The 26,118-nt window shown below is 40.1% G+C and overlaps 1 protein-coding gene across 1 annotated transcript in view; it reads left to right on the forward strand.

The window, feature by feature from the left end:
• Positions 1 to 26,118, forward strand: part of LOC126471001 (rapamycin-insensitive companion of mTOR) — a 265,260-nt gene that overhangs the window by 114,624 nt on the left and 124,518 nt on the right. The window contains exons 14-15 of the mRNA XM_050099053.1: positions 11,277 to 11,366; positions 22,360 to 22,561. Of these exons, the coding sequence (XP_049955010.1) occupies positions 11,277 to 11,366; positions 22,360 to 22,561 (292 nt within the window). The remainder of the gene's footprint in view (positions 1 to 11,276; positions 11,367 to 22,359; positions 22,562 to 26,118) is intronic.

Genomic DNA, 26,118 nt, shown 5'->3' on the forward strand with positions numbered 1-26,118 from the left:
CTTAAATTGAAAAGTGTTTAGAATACACAATCAAAACATCTGTTGAAATGAACAGTTATGTTTAATTTTAGAGCAAATCCAGTTTTTGTTTTTGTTTTGTCCGAATGCAATATATTCTAACTGAAAATGTCAAATTTATACAGCTCATCCTATTACTCAAGCATGTTAAATAATCTGTTAGTCTTTTTTAACTGGCTTTGAATGTTCTCACAGGTATTATTATTCAGCTTTCAACAATTTGTCTTGTACCCAGTCTCAGACAAACTAGGTGACTCTCTTACTTTGGCTACTAGCTATATGTATCTGCTTCCTCCTGGCATCTACTACCACACATCAGGAAAAGTTGGGCAAATATTCAGGAACACAAGGTCATGTATATGTTATGTCCATTACCTGGGATGAAGGCCTTGTTGGGTTCTGTAAGGATGACCTTGAACTTTGAAAACCAGGAATGTACATCATTCTTTGCAAGCATGAGAAAATTTGCGTAAGCCAGAGGATGTAGATAATATAGGAAAGATGCACAGAGCATAGGTACCACTGAACAACCAACCACCACTGATTTCAGCAATTACAGAACACATTCTCTCCACAGGACTCAACATGAGGTATGAAGGCACCAAGCTGTTACAACACACCAACATATTCTGCAGCTGTGTCTTAAAAGCATCCATGAAAAATGAAGTTCATGGTGCATCTATAAATAAGACAATGTTTTCCTAATATGTAAAGCATAGGATTCTGGTTTGACCATGTTCAAAACACACCAGGCTGGGGCAAGATCTGTTCATGTTGCACCAGCTGAAGAACTTGAAACGTACTGTGACTTCTCCTTTTTCTGTCAATAGTGGCCCACATATTGTGCCAGTGATAGTAGCAAATTAAGGATTGGTCTTGAAGATGCACTTTCCCCCTTACTTCACCATCAAAGCCATAATAGAGTGGAAGACTTATACGCTACAGCAGGAGGCAGCATATCTGTAAACCAGCATCTGTATGAACACACTAAGTTGTGATTATCTGAGAAGGGCAAAAAGTTACCTTGCTAAAATATTCCAGATGTGAATGATGCAGAACACCAATGAATAGTTCGAAATAGTCATACATTGGGAACCCTTGAATTCACCAATATAATAGTCAGATAACAAAACATTAAAAAGCCCGGTACTCTTTTGACTCTGATAACACAATTAATATTTAAACTATAAAATATTTATGAATTTAAAACTGGTACATGGTAAGGCTTATCTGGTCTTGCATTAGGATTAAATGTAGAGAAAATTTAAGTTAGTATGTGTACATTTTCCTTTAACTAATAAGGTAAATAATATTATATTTTTCATGGAAATATTGTACAGTAGGATTAACATTGACCAGCACAAATATCAGGAATATGCTATTATGGTATATTGTATTAGAGATAAATGGCAAGAGAAAAGATAACCACAGTTCACAGAGCCAACAGTGAACAAGATCAGGATATGGAGAGAGATGAAGATCACATAATGAGACAGGTTATGCATGTTAGCGTTACATTAATCGTGGAAAACAAGATGACATGAGAAATTGATATGAGGATAGTCCACAGCTCATGGTCTAGTGGCTGGCATTCCTGCCTCTGGATCACAGGGTCTACATCTACATCTACATCTACATTGATACTCCGCAAGCCACCCAACGGTGTGTGGCGGAGGGCACTTTACGTGCCACTGTCATTACCTCCCTTTCCTGTTCCAGTCGCGTATGGTTCGCGGGAAGAACGACTGTCTGAAAGCCTCCGTGCGCGCTCTAATCTCTCTAATTTTACATTCGTGATCTCCTCGGGAGGTATAAGCAGGGGGAAGCAATATATTCGATACCTCATCCAGAAACGCACCCTCTCGAAACCTGGCGAGCAAGCTACACCGCGATGCAGAGCGCCTCTCTTGCAGAGTCTGCCACTTGAGTTTATTAAACATCTCCGTAACGCTATCACGGTTACCAAATAACCCGGTGACAAAACGCGCCGCTCTTCTTTGGATCTTCTCTATCTCCTCCGTCAACCCGACCTGGTACGGATCCCACACTGATGAGCAATACTCAAGTATAGGTCGAACGAGTGTTTTGTAAGCCACCTCCTTTGTTGATGGACTACATTTTCTAAGCACTCTCCCAATGAATCTCAACCTGGTACCCGCCTTACCAACAATCAATTTTATATGATCATTCCACTTCAAATCGTTCCGTACGCACACTCCCAGATATTTTACAGAAGTAACTGCTACCAGTGTTTGTCCCGCTATCATATAATCATACAATAAAGGATCCTTCTTTCTATGTATTCGCAATACATTACATTTGTCTATGTTAAGGGTCAGTTGCCACTCCCTGCACCAAGTGCCTATCCGCTGCAGATCTTCCTGTATTTCGCTACAATTTTCTAATGCAGCAACTTCTCTGTATACTACAGCATCATCCGCGAAAAGCCGCATGGAACTTCCGACACTATCTACTAGGTCATTTATATATATTGTGAAAAGCAATGGTCCCATAACACTCCCCTGTGGCACGCCAGAGGTTACTTTAACGTCTGTAGACGTCTCTCCATTGATAACAACATGCTGTGTTCTGTTTGCTAAAAACTCTTCAATCCAGCCACACAGCTGGTCTGATATTCCGTAGGCTCTTACTTTGTTTATCAGGCGACAGTGCGGAACTGTATCGAACGCCTTCCGGAAGTCAAGAAAAATAGCATCTACCTGGGAGCCTGAATCTAATATTTTCTGGGTCTCATGAACAAATAAGGCGAGTTGGGTCTCACACGATCGCTGTTTCCGGAATCCATGTTGATTCCTACATAGTAGATTCCGGGTTTCCAGAAATGACATGATACGCGAGCAAAAAACATGTTCTAAAATTCTACAAGAGATCGACGTAAGAGATATAGGTCTATAGTTTTGCGCATCTGCTCGGCGACCCTTCTTGAAGACTGGGACTATCTGTGCTCTTTTCCAATCATTTGGAACCCTCCGTTCCTCTAGAGACTTGCGGTACACGGCTGTTAGAAGGGGGGCAAGTTCTTTCGCGTACTCAGTGTAGAATCGAATTGGTATCCCGTCAGGTCCAGTGGACTTTCCTCTATTGAGTGATTCCAGTTGCTTTTCTATTCCTTGGACACTTATTTCGATGTCAGCCATTTTTTCGTTTGTGCGAGGATTTAGAGAAGGAACTGCAGTGCGGTCTTCCTCTGTGAAACAGCTTTGGAAAAAGGTGTTTAGTATTTCAGCTTTACGCGTGTCATCCTCTGTTTCAATGCCATCATCATCCCGTAGTGTCTGGATATGCTGTTTCGAGCCACTTACTGATTTAACGTAAGACCAGAACTTCCTAGGATTTTCTGTCAAGTCGGTACATAGAATTTTACTTTCGAATTCAATGAACGCTTCACGCATAGCCCTCCTTACGCTAACTTTGACATTGTTTAGCTTCTGTTTGTCTGAGAGGTTTTGGCTGCGTTTAAACTTGGAGTGGAACTCTCTTTGCTTTCGCAGTAGTTTCCTAACTTTGTTGTTGTACCACGGTGGATTTTTCCCGTCCCTCACAGTTTTACTCGGCACGTACCTGTCTAAAACGCATTTTACGATTGCCTTGAACTTTTTCCATAAACACTCAACATTGTCAGTGTCGGAACAGAAATTTTCGTTTTGATCTGTTAGGTAGTCTGAAATCTGCCTTCTATTACTCTTGCTAAACAGATAAACCTTCCTCCCTTTTTTTATATTCCTATTAACTTCCATATTCAGGGATGCTGCAACGGCCTTATGATCACTGATTCCCTGTTCTGTACATACAGAGTCGAAAAGTTCGGGTCTGTTTGTTATCAGTAGGTCCAAGATGTTATCTCCACGAGTCGGTTCTCTGTTTAATTGCTCGAGGTAATTTTCCGATAGTGCACTCAGTATAATGTCACTCGATGCTCTGTCCCTACCACCCGTCCTAAACATCTGAGTGTCCCAGTCAATATCTGGTAAATTGAAATCTCCACCTAAGACTATAACATGCTGAGAAAATTTATGTGATGGCGCCGAATGAAACTTTGTTCTGTAACGATGTCTCAGTTTCCTTAAAAAGTGATAGTGACGTGTGTAAAATCTGCGTAAAAAAGGTAAAGAGAGGTATCCTATGCATCCAGTGCAGGTCGTGGTATCACGACAAATGTGTTAAAGTGAATCTAAAATATATAAAAGACGAACATGACTGGACATGCCGTCAGTGCGTTGTGAGTGTCACGAAAAACGAGGTAATGGACACGATAAAATCAAAAGAAAAAATAATAAGTGTGCTTACAGAGGATTTAATGACTATAAATACGAAATATGAAGAACTTCGGCAGAAATATCAAGAACTGGAAACGAAATACAAAGAGATAGAACAAGATCATCGTCTAGCACAAGACAGTGTTGTTAACCGTCGTTCTGCGCAAAACACGTGGCGTTTGCCGAAAAAAACAAACAAACAGACAGTGAGTACAGTTCCGGCAATACCGCTAGCAAATAAATTCACAACACTAGACGAAGACTGTGATAAGACAAAGAACAATGACAAACAAAAATCAGTGACGAAACTTCCAATCGAGTGCGCAGCCAAGAAAACATCTAATACGAAAAATAAATCAGTGAACATCAAACGACGAGTTGTTGTACTTGGTGATAGCCACGCCAAGAAAATTGCCGAAAAAATAAATGAGTACAGTACGTTATTCACGGCAACAGGTATGACGAAACCCGGTGCACCTTTGACTGAGATTATTAAGAGCAGCAACTCACTTAATGAGCTATCTAAGAATGATGCCGTCATAATCATGGGTGGAAGTAATGATGTATACAGAAATGAGAGTAAACATGCGACCCAGTGTTTAAAAACTACATTACTTGACCTGAAAGTTCCGAACATCATAGTTACTAGTTTGCCTCACAGATACGACCTGCAAGACAATTCCATCGTAAATCTGGAGCTTGCAAAAGTAAACAGACAATTCTACAAAATATGCAAGTCCCAACAAAATGTAACATTTCTTGATCTTCCAGATGCAAGAGATTTGTTTACAAAACATGGACTACATTATAATAACGCTGGCAAGTCATACGTTGGCAAAATGCTAGCGAAATTAATACAAAAAGACGACGACGTTGCAAGAAAACCAATTGCTGTGCAACCAGTTTCGACCAAGGAAATGGATAAACGAGAAAACAATTTCAGAATCGCAGCCACAGCGCCAGCTCAAACAGGAACATCACGTCCAGAAGATGAGACGCTGCCAGAACCAGCCTCAGAACATATAGCAAAGACTGAAATTATCGTCAAGAAAACTGTACCTACTCATCATCCAGATGCTCACACACAGGGAAACTGATGAAGGGGGCCAGTTCTATCCGAATTTGGCCCAATACAACGAATCCAGAACAAGCAGTCAACACTCAGGTGGATGTTCCGTTACTTTATAGTCAAATTAGTTTTAAAGACCCTCTACCTAATAATATATGCAGTAGTAATTTCGTTATGCACTTGAACATAAGAGGTCTGTCTGAAGGAATGATCAGGAAGCTTTATGATATAGAAATTTTGCTAGAAAGTGTGAAACAATCTGTGAAAGTAATATGCCTTAATGAACATTGGCTAAAATCTGAAAATATCAATCTCCTAAATAAACTTACAGGTTATAAACTGGCTACCAGCTTTTGTAGGACCAATGGGTATGGAGGCTCTTGCATATTAGTTCATTCCATGGTAGACTATGATATCAGACAGAATTTTAGCCATCTGAATGAAGAAGGCACATTTGAAAGTTGTTGTATAGAACTTAAAGAGTATAACACACTAATTATCAGCATATATCGCACCCCTGGGTACCATATAAGCTCTGTATTTTTAGATAAGTTTGATACATTGCTACATAAATTAAAATGTGAGAAACTGTACAAGAAAGTGGTTATATGTGCTGACTTCAACATAGATGTAAGGACTGATGACAAATTTTCTTCACACTTAAAGAACCTGGTAGCCACAAATGGTCTAAATCTCAATTTCGATCAGTATACAAGAATTACAGCAAGCTCTGCAACATGTATTGACAATATTGTAAGTAGTTATAATTATTATGTAAAAGAAAAGTTTCTTCTAGATTTAGGAATATCAGACCATAAAGCACTATTTGTATCACTACCGAAGCAAAATTCAGTCTGCACAACAAAAAGATGTAGGAATTTCAGTCAAGAAAATGTGGAAGTATTTTGCAAAAAACTAAGCCAAACCAAGTGGACAGTCAGCAAACACACTTCCACAAGTGACAATTACAATAACTTTTTAAGTGAATTCTTGGGTATATTCAATGAATGCTTCCCTTATGTAACAGTGAGGACCAGGTCCCAAAAAAGTAGATCCTGGGTAACAAAAGGAATTAGAGTGTCTAGTACTACTAAGAGGAAACTGCATATGGAGGCAAAAGTAAATCAAAGCCCTCAATTTCTTAAGTATGTAAGCACATACAAAAAAACATTTGACAAAATAGTTAAACTAGCAAAACGTACTGCAAATAACGACTTCATTTCAAATGCAAAAAACAAATCAAAAGCTGTTTGGTCTGTTATAAGAAGTGAAGTTGGCAGTGAGGCAGAGAGAAAATGCCCTTCTAAAATAGTGATAAATGGTAGAGCTGTTACAGAACCCAGTGCCATTTGTGAATCATTCAATGACTTTTTCATAAACTGTAACAAATTTGGTGACTGTTCACCACCAAATACAAAGCCCAATATGACAGATAGCAATTGCACATGTTTTAAGTTTTCTCGTGTTTCCATCTCAGATGTCATCAAAATCATAATGTCCCTAAAAAATTCAAAATCTGCGGGGTGGGATGAGGTCCCCACTGAAATAATAAAAATAGTCCGTCACAGTATTGCATATCCACTCTCTTTCATAATCAACCAATCATTTGATGAGGGATGTTTCCCAGATCGATTAAAATATGCAGAAGTTCGGCCCATACACAAAAAAGGCAAACAAGATGAATTGGGCAACTATAGGCCAATCTCACTGCTACCAATTTTCTCAAAAATATTTGAAAGAGCTGCATGTGATCAGATTGAAAATCACAATTCATCTAACAGCATTATCTTAGGCAATCAATATGGTTTCAGAAAAGGCCGCAGCACAATCCATGCAATAAATGAATTAGTCACAAAAGTCAGCAGATGTCTTGATGATAGAATGTGTGTGTCAGGCATCTTTTGTGACCTGTCCAAAGCCTTCGACACAGTAAATCATGACCTGCTTCTCCAAAAATTGGCACGCTATGGTTTTCAAGGCAAATCTCTTAGCTGGATGTCATCATACTTGGCAAACAGAAAACAAAGAGTACTTATTAACATCAACGGCAAGAAATTTCTCTCTGGCTGGAAAAACACTCAATTAGGTGTTCCACAAGGCTCAATATTAGGGCCACTGCTTTTTCTATATTATATTAATGATATGCCATGTCAGGTCCAGTCTGATACTATCCTCTATGCAGATGACTCAACAGCCGTAGTCTGTTGTAAAAATGAGGTAGACCTAATTCGTCATATTGAACAAACACTTGGGGAAGTGGAGGCATGGGTCAAAAACAATAACTTAACATTAAACTTTACAAAAACAGAAATTGTTCATTTTACCACAAAACAATCTGCACAGTCTATAAGTGAAATAAGGTATATGGACAAAAAATTAGAGACTGCAGACTGTGTCAAATTCCTTGGCGTGTTAGTCAATAAAAACCTGTTATGGAGTCGCCATGTGGACAACATACTAGGTCGACTGAATAGCCTTGTATATATTATGAATATCTTGTGTAGTATTACTGATTTAGCTGTAAGAAAAACTGTATATAATGCATATTTTGTTTCAGTCATTAGGTATAGTATAATTTTCTGGGGGTCTGAAAAAACAAATTTACTTAGAGCTTTTAGACTACAAAAAAGAATCATCCGGGCAATGGTGGGAGCAAAACCAAAGCAACACTGCAAACCTTTATTTGTAAAACTGGATCTAATGAGCATTCCAAGCATATACATCTATGAAACTCTCACTTTCACGAAAAGAAACCCAGAACTTTTTGAGGGCAACTTCTTCTTGCATCAATATGATACAAGACATAGAACGAGCTACATGTTACCTACCCACCGTTTAAAATCATATGAAAAAACCCCATACTATATGGGCATGAAATTTGTAAATAAAATATGGAAAGATATGGATGACCCAAATGTAAAAGGCACCAAAAGAGACCTGGAAAAATATCTGAAAGATAAATGTTACTATAGTGTAGAAGATTTCATGAATGGTAACAATGCATTATAATTGTAATTAAAATACCTCTTTGAAGATGTTACACCATGTATATTATTAGTTTGTTGTATTTTTAGTATTGTTATATATAGTGTAAAAACTGACAAGTCACCTATGTCACAATCTTTGATTGTATAAGGCATGTTATGTGATAATAAAAATTGAATTGAAATTGAATTGAATTCCAAATTTTCTCTCAGTTGTTCTGCCACTAATGCTGCTGAGTCGGGAGGTCGGTAAAAGGAGCCAATTATTAACCTAGTTCGGTTGTTTAGTGTAACCTCCACCCATAATAATTCACAGGAACTATCCACTTCTACTTCACTACAGGATAAACTACTACTAACAGCGACGAACACTCCACCACCGGTTGCATGCAATCTATCCTTTCTAAACACCGTCTGTACCTTTGTAAAAATTTCGGCAGAATTTATCTCTGGCTTAAGCCAGCTTTCTGTACCTATAACGATTTCAGCTTCGGTGCTTTCTATCAGCGCTTGAAGTTCCGGTACTTTGCCAACGCAGCTTCGACAGTTGACAATCACAATACCGATTGCTGCTTGGTCCCCGCATGTCCTGACTTTGCCCCGCACCCGTTGAGGCTGTTGCCCTTTCTGTACTTGCCCAAGGCCATCTAACCTAAAAAACCGCCCAGCCCACGCCACACAACCCCTGCTACCCGTGTAGCCGCTTGTTGCGTGTAGTGGACTCCTGACCTATCCAGCGGAACCCGAAACCCCACCACCCTATGGCGCAAGTCGAGGAATCTGCAGCCCACACGGTCGCAGAACCGTCTCAGCCTCTGATTCAGACCCTCCACTCGGCTCTGTACCAAAGGTCTGCAGTCAGTCCTGTCGACGATGCTGCAGATGGTGAGCTCTGCTTTCATCCCGCTAGCGAGACTGGCAGTCTTCACCAAATCAGATAGCCGCCGGAAGCCAGAGAGGATTTCCTCCGATCCATAGCGACACACATCATTGGTGCCGACATGAGCGACCACCTGCAGATGGGTGCACCCTGTACCCTTCATGGCATCCGGAAGGACTCTTTCCACATCTGGAATGACTCCCCCCGGTATGCACACGGAGTGCACATTGGTTTTCTTCCCCTCTCTTGCTGCCATTTCCCTAAGGGGCCCCATTACGCGCCTGACGTTGGAGCTCCCAACTACCAGTAAGCCCACCCTCTGCGACTGCCCGGATCTTGCAGACTGAGGGGCAACCTCTGGAACAGGACAAGCAGCCATGTCAGGCCGAAGATCAGTATCAGCCTGAGACAGAGCCTGAAACCGGTTCGTCAGACAAACTGGAGAGGCTTTCCGTTCAGCCCTCCGGAATGTCTTTCGCCCCCTGCCACACCTTGAAACGACCTCCCACTCTACCACAGGTGAGGGATCAGCCTCAATGCGGGCAGTATCCCGGGCAACCACAGTCGTAGTCCGATCAGGGGATGCGTGGGACGAGCTGGCCGTCCCCGACAAACCCCCATCCGGACCCCCACAGTGATGCCCATTGGCAACAGCCTCAAGCTGTGTGACCGAAGCCAACACTGCCTGAAGCTGGGAGCGAAGGGATGCCAACTCAGCCTGCATCCGAACACAGCAGTTGCAGTCCCTATCCATGCTAAAAACTGTTTTGCAAAGAACGTCTGAACTAATCTACAGAGAGCGCAAACAAATCGACAAAATTTAAACGGTTATTAAAATACAAGATTGCCTAGTAAATTCAGTAATGCTGCTACTTGCGCACTGCTGACACTGCTCGGCGGCGGAAGGAGACTACGCGAATTTACACTATTCAGGTACTAAAACGCGATGCTACAACTCTCAAATACTATAATACGCCCGAAATTTATGAATTAAACAATGCAAGAACCAAAAACACGCAAAGAAATTAAGAATTAAACTATGTAACAAATGAGTGAGCTAGGAGTATACGACTTGCTGCTGCAGCTGCTTATCCAACGGCGGCAGGGAGCACACTGACTGCGACCAACCGACACTGGCCGTTCAAAGCAAAACAGTAGACAAACGACTACGCGAATTTATACTATTCAGGTACTAAAACACGATGCTACACTCTCAAATACTATAATACGCCCGAAATTTATGAATTAAACAATGCAAGAACCAAAAACACGCAAAGAAATTAAGAATTAAACTATGTAACAAATGAGTGAGCTAGGAGTATACGACTTGCTGCTGCAGCTGCTTATCCAACGGCGGCAGGGAGCACACTGACTGCGACCAACCGACACTGGCCGTTCAAAACAAAACAGTAGACAAACGACTACGCGAATTTACACTATACAGGTACTAAAACGCGATGCTACAACTCTCAAATACTATAATACGCCCGAAATTTATGAATTAAACAATGCAGGAACCAAAAACACGCAAAGAAATTAAGAATTAAACTATGTAACAAATGAGTGAGCTAGGAGTATACGACTTGCTGCTGCAGCTGCTTATCCAACGGCGGCAGGGTTCGATTCCCAGCTGGGTTGGGATTTTCTCTGCCTGGGGACTGGGTGTTTGTGTTCTCCTCCTCCTCCTCATCATCGTCATTATCATCATCATCATTTGTGACTGTGGCTAGACTGGACTGTGTAAAAATTGGAGCTTTTTATGGGCCCTGGTGATGGCAAACCAAACATCACCACCGTATGAGAAATATTTAACACAAAATGCCGAATTATGCTGCACCAGTGTTCATTATGGGTGTATCTTTTTACTGTAAGTAGATACAGAACAACGTTAATGTAATGATGTTATTTTGTGCACTACTCTCTTTTCATAACTGTAGATCCTATGATAGCCTAGTTCGTAAACAAATATAGCATAGAATATCTAACCATACTTCATTGTTAAAAAAATCAGTCATTTTTAAATTATGTAGTTGCTTTTTCTTTTTTAGGTTGCTGAATCTTGTCGGAAACACCAATCATGAATGTTACATAAAGCTTGTTGTATCTGGTTTGGACTACAGTCTCGATGGTATACCCAGGTAAATATGTTGTAAACTTTAGAATTATCATCTTTATTTCTTTGGTCACATTTTGTCAATTCCAGTTGTTTTCTTATGCCACTTAGTGGCAGATAACAACTGTGAGAAACAATTAAACTGGAATATTGTATGTAATGTACTGTGCAATACACATGAAGGCTGGTCATGATAGATTGACATTATTTTTTCTGGTATTTGCTGTTATAATATAAAAGGAACTGACTGCCAAACTTTTATTGTAGATACATTAAAAATTGAGCTATCTGAGTGGAATATAGCAGTATAATAAAGTTTTGTGGGACTCACAATATTATTTTTCGTTTACTGCTAGCCAAAACTATGGCATATCAAACTTTGCTGGCAGACTGTTTACAAGTGACATATTCTGCAGCTGTTCGGCAGTGTAAGGAGAGATTCAGGTGGAGATGGGCAGCTGTTAGTGTTCTGAGTCTAGTACAGATATTATGACTTTTCTTCATTTGGAGATGCTTAGGCATGTATATTTAGTTACCGTATTTACTCAAATCTAAGCCGCACTTTTTTTCCGGTTTTTGTAATCCAAAAAACCACCTGTGGCTTAGAATCGAGTGCAAAGCCAGCAAAAATTCGGAAAAAAGTTGGTGGGTGCCGCCACAAATTACTTCTGCCGTCGAATATATGTAGCGCTACACAGACATGCTATGTAGGCACAAAGATAAATACTGGCGCCAAAACCTCTGCGTCAGTAAATAAATTAAAAAAAAAAAAGGTGGAAGACGAGCTATTTTCTCCGCGCCGAGTTTCGACCACTGCATTTTCATACATTATCCAACGAAGTAAATACGAATTCCGCATGGTTCATCTTCGAACGTAGCAGCATTTCAATGTACTACGAAAATCCGACTGGAAAGACTGTTTGGGATGTTTGTCAATATGGCCAACTCGTTCTGAATTTTTTCCTATCTGTGAGAAGAGATGGTTGCTATAGTAGGAACTTTTATAAATTGTGAATCACATGCAGTATTCTCGTCACCATAAGAATAATACGCAAATAAACATTTTGCCATGTATTGTTTCATGTTTGCTGCAATCTCATTTAAATCCGGTCTGCCTAATAAACTACGAAACTAGAGTGAGACAACAGCAAACGTGGAAGAATATACATATCATGTCATGTTTATATTCGTATTATTCTTATGCTTAATAGTGATACAGTCAGAAATGAAGCACGGCAATTGACTAGATTTTTAAATCTAAGATGACCCTAATTTCTGTGTAGAATGTAATGTACTAAAGAGGCGCCTGCAAAGATTTTCAAACGGAGAAAAATTTTCGCTAAACTCTAGTTCAGAACATCTTCTATCATACGCAGTCTATTATTTGGTTCTTGTTGATCATTATCAAAGACAGCAGCGGTGTAAGTAACAACAATTAGCAGTTTCTTGCCATTGTTTCGCTAATGAGACGATTCCTCTCTTCTTCTTCTTCTTCTTCTTCTTTTTTTTTTAAAGCTGTGGTAGCGCGCACAAAAGCAAGCCATGCCGCGAGCGGCCACAGGCCGTAAACACGCAGTATCAGAATGCGACAAACAATGCATGACACAGTACAGTAACGCATTTTCAGCTTAGAGTGACGTAAACACCTTTAACAAAGAAAACTGCGCTTATCAGATCAAAGAAAAATAAGCTATCAATTCAAACCAGACAAAGCACGTGGAAAAGGAAGGGTACCCATATAAATACGGACGGAGCGCCTGACGCATAGCAATGGCTACCTGGTAAAGCTTAACGGCTAACTTACGACTCGAACCAAACTACTGTAGCTGTATTGTCATTCATTCGACCTAAATTGTCTCATATTACAATGGACCAACTTTGTTTCGATTTGGAGATGCGGCCTATAATTTTTCTCTCCCCTTGAATTTCGAGTCTCAAATTTCAGGTGCGGCTTAGATTCGGGAAAATATTTTTTCCTTGATTTCGAGTCTCATTTTTCAGGTGTGGCTTAGATTCGAGTGCGGCTTAGATTCGAGTAAATACGGTATTTGATATGGCAAGTGTGTCCTGATTATGTAATTCAGTACCAAATCTGTGGCTGTAACTGTCCAAACTCTGTTATCATAAGGCATTGTTAGGGACATGAAAGTTTCACGTGAAGTACAATGCAACAAAAAATGCATCATTAGCAATTCTCACAAAATGTCTCACAAGTTTGCATTTTCCTTATTCTCATGTAAAAATTTAAGTCTGAAGGCAGCATCTGATTACAGTTGGTAACTGAAAATTATGTAGCTTAATTTTGTAATTGTATCTTGAACTTTTTCTTAAGGCTGAGTTTGGCATGTCACTGTAAAATGATAGTTCACTCCCATGTAAAGAACTGATGCCATAGAAGTGACATGAGGCAAAAATATCCTGCTTCCCTTGAACTCAATTCCAGCAACACTTCTTTCTGTCAACTGCAAATTTCCCAGCTCTTTTGCAGAACAAATTCTATCAAGGGCAACACATTTTGGAGAAGTCATTAATGCATTGTTTCAGTTAAAGTGCAGATTTCTGTAGTATGCAAAACAATATTGTCACTTTGAAACCACAGTCAAGTCCAAATGCAGAGGCATGATCATAGGTGAAGTACTATATTTTGAATTGAAAACATGTTTATTACTGACTCCAACATATAGGCAGAAAATAACTGATCTCCTGGATGAAGAGTGTAGCTGTTTATGCGGTAATCGAATATTCCAGATATATAAACATTACTCAAACATAACATATTTCTAAAACCTTTCACTAATGGTAAATATGGAATAACAAATAATTGCAGGTTGTTTTGTTTGAACTGGTGACCTGCAGCATGCCACCCAGCAGTGCTAACCCTACAGTATACCAAGGGCACCCATACCACTGTTTGTAGGAAGGGGTGGGGGCGTTAGACCTGAGGGTGTGGAATATTTTTAACAATCTGAAAGGCAAATGGTGACTTGTAAGTAGCCCTAAAAAACTTACAATTCTGACCCTATTAAAAACTTGTGTAATACCAACTTTCAAGGAAAGTTGCATTGCTCCCTCTCCTGGAGAAACAGTGGCCCACTATTTGACAAATTTTCATTGGGGCAAGAGCAGAAGCCTGGATCTAGATCTTGTCAATGGTCTTCTGTATGGTGATGCTGGTAGATACATTCTGGTCTTGTTGTTACATCCTCTTCACTATGATGAGCATCAAAGGTAGCCCTCATGGCAAAACTACATGACCATCAAGTGAGTCTTAAGTTTCCTTGAATCTCCCACCATCAATCTGCACCTCTGAACTGTGGTAGGGCTTCATATGGAGAACATGGATGACATCTCCATGCTTGTGTCCTGATGAAGAGGCCTCGACTTTGATGTCCAACAAGAGGTGAAGGATATGATATGGCTGAATGCAGTGCATTAGAAATTTTTCCAATAGTTCCGTTTATTGTAGAGGCGTAAAAATTCATACCAAGTTCCCAGGCTGTATCTCGTGGGCTGGTGCTTGACATTATTTCTCCTGAGCGTCCAGGGTCTGTATGTGAGCCAGCTGCCTTACTTGTATGGTGCGGTGGTGAGATGTTCCACGTAGTACTAATAAGTATCGTCTGGTTGAAATGGGAGCTGTGTATCAGTTGTCTTTTTGACCTCGTGGCTATGAAGAAGAAGAAGAAGAAGAAGGAGTGTCATGTAATCTGTTGTCTTGCTGTGCAGCATTGTATGCGAATGTCAATATGGTCAGTATTTCCTTCCAATTTTTACATTCAGTATTAATGTACATTGATAGCAACTTCACATTAAAACGTTCTGTGAGGCAGTTTGTCTGTGGATGATAGGCAGCTGTCATCTTATCGATGGTGTCACAATGTGTTATTACCTCTGATACTAGTCTCAACTTGAAAACTTTTCCACAATGAGAGATCATCACGAGGTATGCACAGTGCTTCAAAATAATGTCTTCTATAAGGAATTTTGCAATTTTCTGAGCTGCAGCAGTCGACACGGCTGCAGTGTCAGCATAGTGATTGAAGTAGTCAGTTCAGACTATTATCAGTCAATTCGCATTTGTTTACTTTGGAAACTCCCCAAGAGATCAATTTTAGTTCAGTTCAGATTCTTCTGCAGACAGGATTGTTACCAGATGCCCTGGAGGTAATAGTGCTGCAGGCTTCTGTCATTGGCATTCCTTACAGTGGCTGACAGTGTCTCTAATGGATCAGTAGAGACTTGGCTTGTGTTACCTACATCTGAACTGGTTACGAGAATTCATGAACCTCAGGTGACCAGATGTTAGAGCATCATGGCAATAGTTCAGGATTGTTGGCTGCAGAGGAGCTGCGGTGACAAGTAACTATTTCCTCCCCATTGGGTCAGAGTTCCTAATATACAATGTTCCTCACTCTTCAATGTTTCTATTGTTTTCAGCTGTGCTGGATCTTCCCACTGTTCTGCACAGTGTCATTTAATGCAGCGATGATTGAGAGTTTGTCCATGTTGCTGTGTTCTGCTGAAGGATCCGTTTCAATGCAGTCATTGTCCGTTTGTCTGTATCCATTTTGTATACCATTGCGACGAAGTAGTCTTGAAGCCTGAGTGCCCACCTTGCCACTCAACCTAACAGATCTTTCAGGCTAGTCAGTCAGCAAAGAGAATGGTGATCTCTCAAAACACTGAATTGTTTGTCAAATAAATATGGCTTGAAATTGATGGCCCAAACAACTGCAAGGCAACCTCCTCCTCCACCTCCTCCTCCTCTCCCCCCCCCCCTCCATTCCCGCTCCCACCCCCCCGCTCTCTCTCTCTCTCTCTCTCTCTCTCTCTCTCTCTCTCTCTCTCTCTCTCTCTCTCTCAGCTGTAAAGTAGTTTTTCTGTGACTTGGAGATCATGCTGGAAGCATAACGTGTCACCTTCCAACATTTTCCTGAATTTGTACTAGAACTGCCCCTATCCCGAAACCACTAGTGTTGGTGTGAAGTTGTGCTGTGGCCTTCTCGTTGCATAATGCCAGATTTGGAGATGATGTAGACCACCTCCTCAAAGAAAGATCTTTCTTGTGCCTCATTCTAAGAAAATTTGCCATCTCCCTACAATAGTTCTTGCAAGTGATGTGCCTTGATACAGATGTCCTTTATGAATTGCTGGTAGTAAAGTACATTCCAAGAAAACTTCTCACATCAGGAACTGCCAAGGATTCAGGATATCTGTGACTGTTCTTATGTTCTTATTTTCTTTGGATTGGGATGGATTCCATTTCCATTCACTAGATTCCCCAAGATTTTTATTTCTTGGGCGGGGATTAGCAACTTTTCACATTTAGGTGGAGACCTGCAGTCTGAACACACTTCAACACAGTCTTAAGTCAGCTTAGATGTTCTTCAAATGTCTTCGAAAAAATGATGTCATCCAGATTGCAAACACATGTTGTCCATTTAGGATGTTGGAGCAGGTTGTCCATCATCCATCTGAAGGTGACTAGAGAGTTATGTAGTCCAAATGGCATAAAAACTGTCAAGAGTTGTAAAGGCATCTTCTATTGGTTAGCCACATCAGCATCAATTTGCCAGTAGCCTCTCTCCATGTCCGTAGTTGAGAAATACGGTGCTCATTTCAAGCAGTCCAGAGTGTCATCAATGTGCGGCCATGGGTAGACATCTCTTTTGTTTGTAGTCAACACAAATTGGTGTTTTATAGAGGGTCCCTTGGTCTGCCTTTTCTCCACTCTGGATTTGAAAGAATCTGAAAGTTGAAGCAGAATGACAAACAGTCCTGTTGGAAGAACACACAACTGGTTTCGGACTGTTATAAGCCCTTCCTCAGGTTTCATAGCAGTGCTGTGGTCCCCAAGTGCTGCGAATACCAGGTGTGGTGTGCTGCCTGTAAGTGCAGAACAGCACACAGCGCTTGTTACATGCGGACCTCGGGGACCACAGGACAGCTATGACACCTGAGGAAGGGCTTATAACATAACAGTCTGAAACCAGTCGTGTGAAAATGAAGTAATTTACAACTGAAGCGGTATTTTCAACCTCTGCTATGAAGCAGAATGGCTATTTGTTGCTGGCACTGTTCCTCAGTCAGGCCAGATCCTGTCAGTAGTTCGATGGTAGCTAACCCCCCCCCCCCCCCAAACCCCAACCGCCCAACCCCCCCCCCCCCCCACCCCACCCCCGTGTTACCTGTAATGGTAGCAGAGCACATTTCTTTGTCGCTAGCACTAAGCTGACCTTCTAGGACTGGTTTGGCTCCCTCTGCACATACCTGTCGTGATCCAAAGTTTTTCTTGACCACTCTACAATGCTTATGATCATCGGTGACACTTAGATTTATTTTTTGAGACTGAATAGCTGTTTTACAATCGGCTAAAGCTTCACAGTTTAACTGTGCTTCTCAGTTGACAGCTGGAACTCACCTCATTGATGATGGTGGGGCAACAATCTCTTTGGTAGCAAACAACTGCCCAGAGCAATCTTTGTTATGTGTGCTTGTTGGAATAGCTTCATCGAAATGGAGCTCTGATCTTGCACAGTGTATGACTGCTTGTGATGCCTGCAAGAAATTCCATTTGAGAGTAACATCATGACTACATTCTGGTGAAACAACAAATTCAAAGGACTTTGTTCTGTCATAGATAGGTATTTTTGCAATACATGTTCCTGTCAGCTGACATATTTCCCATTTGTGACATTCAGTACAATTGCTTTCATAACATGGAACATAAGTCTTCATTAGCTGACACCAATAAATATCCGGAATTACAGAAAATGAAGCCCCTAAGTCAACTAGTGCTCAGACAAGTTGGTCATTGATGATATTTCCTGTCATCTTGGTAACTATTGTGTATGGAGGATTTTCATCTGTGTTGACTTCTCTTAGTTTTCCTGAATTCGGCAGCTAGGTGGCTGGCTGCCAACAGGGAACAGCTATGGCATGTTGGTGAGTGACCTGACCCACAGCACAGCAATGAGCTTCAGCCAACAGGTTGACTATAATTGTCAGCAGTTGTCACGTGTGAATAGGATTGTTATGACTGTTGACATCTTGTGGCATAATAGTTGTTGGACACTCATCTTCTTTCTCTGCAGTAGTGCCCGTGTCCAGGGCGTCCACAGTGAAAACAGACTGGTGTGTTGTCCTCCGTCCTCCAAATGCCTATTCTTCTGCTGGGCATTTTACTTGGGGGAGGAGTTGGTTGGATCTGGGTTGTTGTTTGACAGCAGCAGCCTGAGGCCAAGCTGGCCCATTCCATTCTTCAGCATATGTTTGAGTGGAGGTGGAAATTGGTGCCAAAGATTGATATACCTATAATTCAACACTCTCTGACTTCCTGACACATGGGGTTGATATTCAGGGCTGCTATCTCTTGTGTACTCAGGCCAACATTTATGACTGCCACATACTGTTGTATCTATTCTCTTACTGTCTGGTGTATAGGAGAGGTGAGCTCATGGCTGTCATCGACAACCACTGTAGGGACCACATTCGGGAGCCGATAATATCTCTTTCGTGCAACTTGTTTCTGTTGCATTTGCTCAATGCACTGGCACCACTTGCTGAATTCTTTTGTTTCTATCAAATCCTTTGCTAAAAGAACTTGGTACATGTCTTCTGCAACTCCTTTCTCAAAATTGATATTTTGTCAGCTTGTGACATTCGGGTTCACAATGGTGGGAAGGCCAAAACATTTGTATCTATGGCTATGTAATTTTGCCATGGCATTGGGTCCTGTTCCTCCATTGTTATTCTTCTAAGCAGACTTGCTGTTGGTTGTCACCATATGTTTTCTTCAGTTTGGCCTCCTGGAATTTGTCCCAGCTATTTGACTTCTCTTTTTTGTTCTCAAACCATTTCAGGGCTGCACTGTTCAGGTAAAAGTAAACATTTGCCAAATGTCATTCCACTTTTTGTATTTGGCAACTTTTTTGAATCCTTTCAGCCATTTCCTTTGGTCCTGACCAGCATCTGTGGGAAATACTGATTGATGCCTGATGTGAAGCAGACTTACTACTGATTAAGACTCCATCTATTTCTTGAATATACAGTATATATCTTAAAATTATTTGCTGCTTGTATTCTGATTCTTGTACATGTGAGTGATGGCTTTTACATTGCCTAACTGCAGCTACAGTGATGTAGACACTTTGAAGCACCTGGGGTCTCCGTCAGACAATGTCACATTCTAAAGCACAGTGAAGTCCATATATGAAGGCAGTGATGTACGACACTTAGAACTGAAAACACATTTATTACTGATAACAACATGCAACCAGAACAGAATTTACCTGGATGGAGAGTGTAGTTATTTATACAAACAGTGAATATTCCAGAATCCTAGTATTTATACAACCATAGAATATTACACATATACAAATATTACAAACATAGATATTTGAAGAACCTTCCAGAAGTGATAAATATGAAATAACAATTGCTGGTGATCTGGTTTGAACCAGCGACCTGCAACATGTCAGTCAGCTATGCTAACCACTACACCACACTGCATACACCACATATTGTGTCAGTATGAAAATTATCAAATATGGCACTTAAATTTTGTAAACACTTAAATCCACATGGCATCTGCTCGATTTGCTTCTGACAGCCAGTAAGCTCTCAGTCTACACTACAGATCAGGGTATCACTGCAAATTTAGTTATACACAATAAAAATAATATTGAGTAAATATTGTTATAAACCTCCGTGGTGTTCTCCTGTACTGCTAGAAACACATTTGCATGACATCACATTGTGTGATGTGATAGATTGATCATAGCAAACCGAGGAGGCACCATGTTGGTTTTCATCCTTATGGAGTTAAATTGCCCACTTTTTTAAACTCATGCACCATATTAAAGACATATCCAAAACACCTAGTTTTTGATAAGTGTTTTTGTGCAAAATTGTTAGGAAATATGTGGATAAAACTGTTACTTCTGTTTCAAGTTAAAATGCCTTGAAGATGAATTCATTATTGTGGAATACAGAATTTTTGGTGATGAAACCAGCAGTCTTTGAAAAACATAAAAAGACAAATACTTCATGGAGATTTGAAGACAACATGGAAATGCCTTAGGCTGCTCCTTCAAACTAGGCTGCCATCTCTTACGGGCCACATATCCATACAAGTCTGTCTCTCAACTCTAGGATGATAATGAAGAATTCTATTGATGATGATGTGGCAAAGATGCTGTTATGTATAACTGGAATAGCATCTCTCTGCAAGGTAGATACCTGAGGGGATACAAATCCTTCATTATTTACAGGAAAACCAATTTTCATAACAGCAGAAAATGTGGTCATAGCCATATGCCTACTGTTGTACTGAATGGAGTTTGGATTCCATATTCAAATATACACTCAGAGTGACTGTTTTCACAGTATAGTGAAGCTTTGATGGATCAGCAGCATAATAAAGGGAATGTTAAAAACAGTTAAATAAGACAAACTAGAGAACATACTGGAACTTGAAAGATAATCCAACTGAAAATAACACCAAAATTGGCCATAAAGTAACACCAAAGTTGGCCCTCAAAATAAAATGCTATTATCATGTTCATAGATATTGTCTATCAACCACATGTCAGTTTACAGATATCATATGAGACAGTGATACCATCTGACATACTCATCCCAATTTAGTTTGTATCAATATGAATTTCTGATCATTTGACAGGTTAAATTTGTGTGTCCTTATGTACTGGTGATAGTGGTAATGGATTATTTTCTGTGAGTTAGTCTCCTATTTGTATTATTGCATGTAACTTGTTGACTGAGCCAACATTAATGGTATTTTTTAGTAAAAACTTCATTGGTATGGCAGAAAATTTCTCTTGGTCATAACGTCAAAGCCGGGATGTCATGCACTAGTCAGTTTAATTCAGGACTGTCTTACACTGCCTATCGTAGTTCCTGAACACATTCAGCTGTATTCCTGGTAGATTGAAACCTAAAAAATGACTAAGACATAAATGGAGATGCAATGTAACTCAAAATGGGACTAAGAGAATTTTATTTCTCACCAAGAAAAATAAAAAAAAGTTACATACCCTTAGATGTGTAGTATATTTTATTTTGAATGCATTTCTAGATTCCTCAGCCATGAATATATGTTTATTGCTGTTGGTAACGTGAATGCTGATAGCTTTATTTAAGGGCTAAATTATATCACTTTTATTTGCAGTAGTTAGTATGATGATCAGATGTTTGAATGAGTGACCCTGAGTCAGTAACCATTTGAAATGGAGCTGTTTTGTTTGAAACTAGTACTGTGGTGTCACTGCCAGACACCACACTTGCTAGGTGGTAGCCTTTAAATCGGCCGCGGTCCGTTAGTATACGTCAGACCCGCGTGTCGCCACTATCAGTGATTGCAGACTGAGCGCCGCCACACGGCAGGTCTAGTCTAGAGAGACTCCCAGCACTCACCCCAGTTGTACAGCCAACTTTGCTAGTGATGGTTCACTGTCTACATACGCTCTCATTTGCAGAGACGACAGTTTAGCATAGCCTTCAGCTACGTCATTTCCTACGACCTAGCAAGGTGCCATATTCAGTTACTAACAGATAATATTGTGACTCATGTACCGTCAAGAGTGACGTTCATCATAAATGGATTAAAGTTAAGTATCAACTAGCTACGTCCGCTTTCTGAATTCTAATTCCTTGTCATGTTCAAGACCTCACGTCAGTATAGTTCTTCCCTCTTCACGGCAGCGTGCGTGAGCTAAAACGCATGCATTTCGGCCTCCTCTAGTAACACGGTGTTGGATCTTCTGCCAACCCAACAAGTACTAATGTAAAAATGAAACAAAAAGTAAAGGGCCTTACAATGAATCATTCTGCACAACAGTGTAATTATAAGTTAGCTATACACATACCTAATATCTTTTTCTAGTGTGCACAGTTATGTATCTTACTTCATTGCTATATCCATTAGTGTATATTTGTTTGTCCCTGTCCCTGCTCTTGCTGATGAAAACTTCTGTAATATTTTTATTTTTCAATTTCAGGACAATTTTGAGAAGAGTTCTTACAAGCACGTCAGAATCACTTCGCCTCTATGCAACTCAAATGATGACTGTTTTTCTGAGAGCTAAAGTTACTGATTTTCACAAGTGGGGTGTGGAGATGCTTGTCGCACAGTTACAGGATACATCTAGGAGTGTGTGCCTTGCTGCAGTTTCTGTTCTCATGGAGGCTGCTGAAGAGGAGGTATCTACTTTCCTTTATAACTTGTGTATAAGTATATTGTTTATTGATTTTTCCATTTCAGGTACAATAAAGGATTTTTTTGTTTTCTTTTTTTCTATAGATTGTTTCAGTTACACTGTAATTACGTTCAGATAATTATGAGAACCTATATAAATTATTACACCTGTTCATTATGTTGCATATAAAAATCCAGTATTACTAAATATTTGCATAACCAAATTTACTCTCCAGATTAGGATATTCTCGTATTAAATTCATTCTCAAAGTTTAAATGAAATGTGCACGATGCATCAATGCACAACAAAGATTAAATTTGATGGTGGAGTAGTTGACATTTCATATGTATTTATGTCAAATAGACGGAAACATTCCACGTAGGAAAAATATATCTAAAAACAAAGATGATGTGACTTACCAAATGAAAGTGCTGGCAGGTCGACAGACACGCAAACAAACACAAACATACACACAAAATTCAAGCTTTTGCAACAAACTGTTGCCTCATCAGGAAAGAGGGAAGGAGAGGGAAAGACGAAAGGATGTGGGTTTTAAGGGAGAGGGTAAGGAGTCATTCCAATCCCGGGAGCGGAAAGACTTACCTTAGGGGGAAAAAAGGACGGGTATACACTCGCGCGCACACACACACATATCCATCCACACATAGACAGACACAAGCAGACATATTTAAAGACAAAGAGTTTGTGCAGAGTCTCTGCCCAAACTCTTTGTCTTTAAATATGTCTGCTTGTGTCTGTCTATGTGTGGATGGATATGTGTGTGTGTGTGTGTGTGTGTGTGTGTGTGTGTGTGTGTGTGTGTGTGTGTGTGTGTGCGCGCGAGTGTATACCCGTCCTTTTTTCCCCCTAAGGTAAGTCTTTCCGCTCCCGGGATTGGAATGACTCCTTACCCTCTCCCTTAAAACCCACTTCCTTTCGTCTTCCCCTCTCCTTCCCTCTTTCCTGATGAGGCAACAGTTTGTTGCGAAAGCTTGAATTTTGTGTGTATGTTTGTGTTTGTTTGTGTGTCTATCGACCTGCCAGCGCTTTCGTTCGGTAAGTCACCTCATCTTTGTTTTTATATATAATTTTTCCCACGTGGAATGTTTCCCTCTATTTTTATATATATATATATATATATATATATATATATATATATATATATATATTTTATGTTTTGACAAGTCATCATTATTCTACCTACTGGAAAGTCTGCACACTACCACACAATGCTCAGACAATTGAAATAACTTTCAAATGTGGTACATTTAGTAAAAATTCCTACACCCCACCATGCTTTCTAATTGAAAATACAGGGTGGCTATAATTAAACTTTCACTACTTGAGCCAGTGTAAACAGAAAACTATTTACCGTATGGATGCACAACTTTATAGGAATGAACTTCAGACCATGTGCTGCAGGATATGCGTTGTTAGTAGTGTTATTTCATGAGATGTTGTTAGGGGCTGGTACTGGCACAGCAACGTAGTGTTGAAACGCGACCAACTGTGGGCATTACAGTTGCAGACAGTCAACATGGGTCTATACAAGGTGAGTGGGGCTTTATTTGTAAAGCTTTTATATGAAAACAACAGTAATAGTGCTGCTGCTCTTGATGAGTATTAACAAATGGTTCAAATGGCTCTGAGCACTATGCGACTTAACTTCGAGTATTAACACCTTAAAGGTATACGAAGAGGTCCTCTTTCTGCACTAGGGATGAATAACAGGATTTGGAAGTTTAAATTAACTGTTGATTAGGGAATTGCTCCTGGGAGAGGCCAATGGCTAGTTGCGCCACTAGTTATTGAAGAAGTTACTGTTGCCATGGCTAAGAATGCTGGACAGAGTTCAGTTTTCAAGCAGTGCACGAGCTGTGTTGTGACATCTGAACATTCCATGGTCCACTGTTCGAAAAGTGCTGTGAACAATTGTGAAATGGAATCTCTAGTGTAGTTCCAGGCTGTTGTGGATGCAGATGATTGTCACATTGAGCATTGTTTGTAACCTGGAATGTAAACATGGTATACTATTAATAAATGTTACCCTCACATGTGGAAATCAAAATGTATTTCTTTAATAGTTAATTCATTATTTCTCTTCTGTGTGTTCGTACAAATGTTTCCACAAAGTATCGTTGTCCTACGATCACTTGCTTTTCGTGGGAGCCTTCTCAAGTAGTGAAAATTTAATTATAACCACCCTGTATGCTGAATTACTTCATGGTAACTTTTAATGACGTAACAAGTAAGTTTCTTGCCTCCCCCTCACACATGCACACATTACTAATTTCTCATCCTGAAAGACTTTTAATAATCATCCTCAAGCTATGAATCCTTATGAAATTTGTCCAAGAAACTTTGTTGAAATTGATTGGAATTAACAAAGTTCAGGAAAGAATGCACTCGGTATCTAGTTTTAAATTTTTTTATTTTAATTTTCTGGTAAGCACCAAAATTTTAAAAATGTGTACACAGAGTGCCGAATAAGTAATGAGACAACTAGCTTTACATCCAAGCTAAGAACTTTGTTTCACTTTCGTTGTTATATAGATTCAAAACAATCCCCTTGCATCTCCACACAATGTTTACATTGATCAGTTGTGTTGTTGAAAAAATTCTGGAAGTCCTGACTGTGTACTTCCTTCAGTCTGTCAGTCACAGCACATTGGATGTCCTCAGTGTCACTGAAACATTTCCCTTGTAAATTTCATTTAATTTTTGGAAATATAAAAAAGTCTGTGGAGCACTTGTGCGCCACTAAGGCACTCATCCTCATAAACATGTTGCATGTCTTCATAAAATTCTGATGCTGTTTTTCCTAATTTGCATTAAAATTTTGTCACAGCTCTTTGATCCATGGTGCCTTGTTTGACTGTCACTACTTGCTGCACAATGTTACTTTAATGGCAGCTGTGGATGCAGTGGCTGAGTTATCAACATGATTGAAGCATCTGAGTGTTCAGCACAGTCTAGTGGGTCAAATGATAACCTGTTTGACACTTTCCTGAAAATATTCCTGGGGGAAAACGTTATTTCTTTGGCACACTGTGTACATAAGGTCAAGGTATGAGGTAGGTCTTAGCTGTTTCATCATTGTTATCTTCAGGGTGTATTACACCAACATATTTAGTATTTGCAGTTCTGTGATCCTGAAGATGCTGGAAGAGAGGAAGGATTATTGAGAAATAACAACCTAACATGCACTAAATTCCTTGATGCTCTCAAACCTCTTTAGCAAATGGAAGCAGGGCTGTAATTGACCACAACAGTCATTACTTTCTTCTACCACAAAACCATCGGAAGAACATGTTATTTGCTAGTTACTAGGGTTTATTCAAATCTGGAACACTTATAAACTGATGTAACAATCGAATAAAACTGTGGGGTACTCACTGGGAAAGGGTGCACCATTCCTATGCAGGCCATCATCTCAGTCCTTATGCAGACCCCTTCCTGATACCGGGATGGGTGACTAGAGGTGTGATTGAACAATGAGCAGTGATCAGTGAAACCCAGAAGATAATAGTGGTATTGATCCTTTGTGTCACAGCCCCAGAG

This window comes from Schistocerca serialis, chromosome 3 (assembly GCF_023864345.2).
Source record: "Schistocerca serialis cubense isolate TAMUIC-IGC-003099 chromosome 3, iqSchSeri2.2, whole genome shotgun sequence".
NCBI lineage: Eukaryota > Metazoa > Arthropoda > Insecta > Orthoptera > Acrididae > Schistocerca > Schistocerca serialis.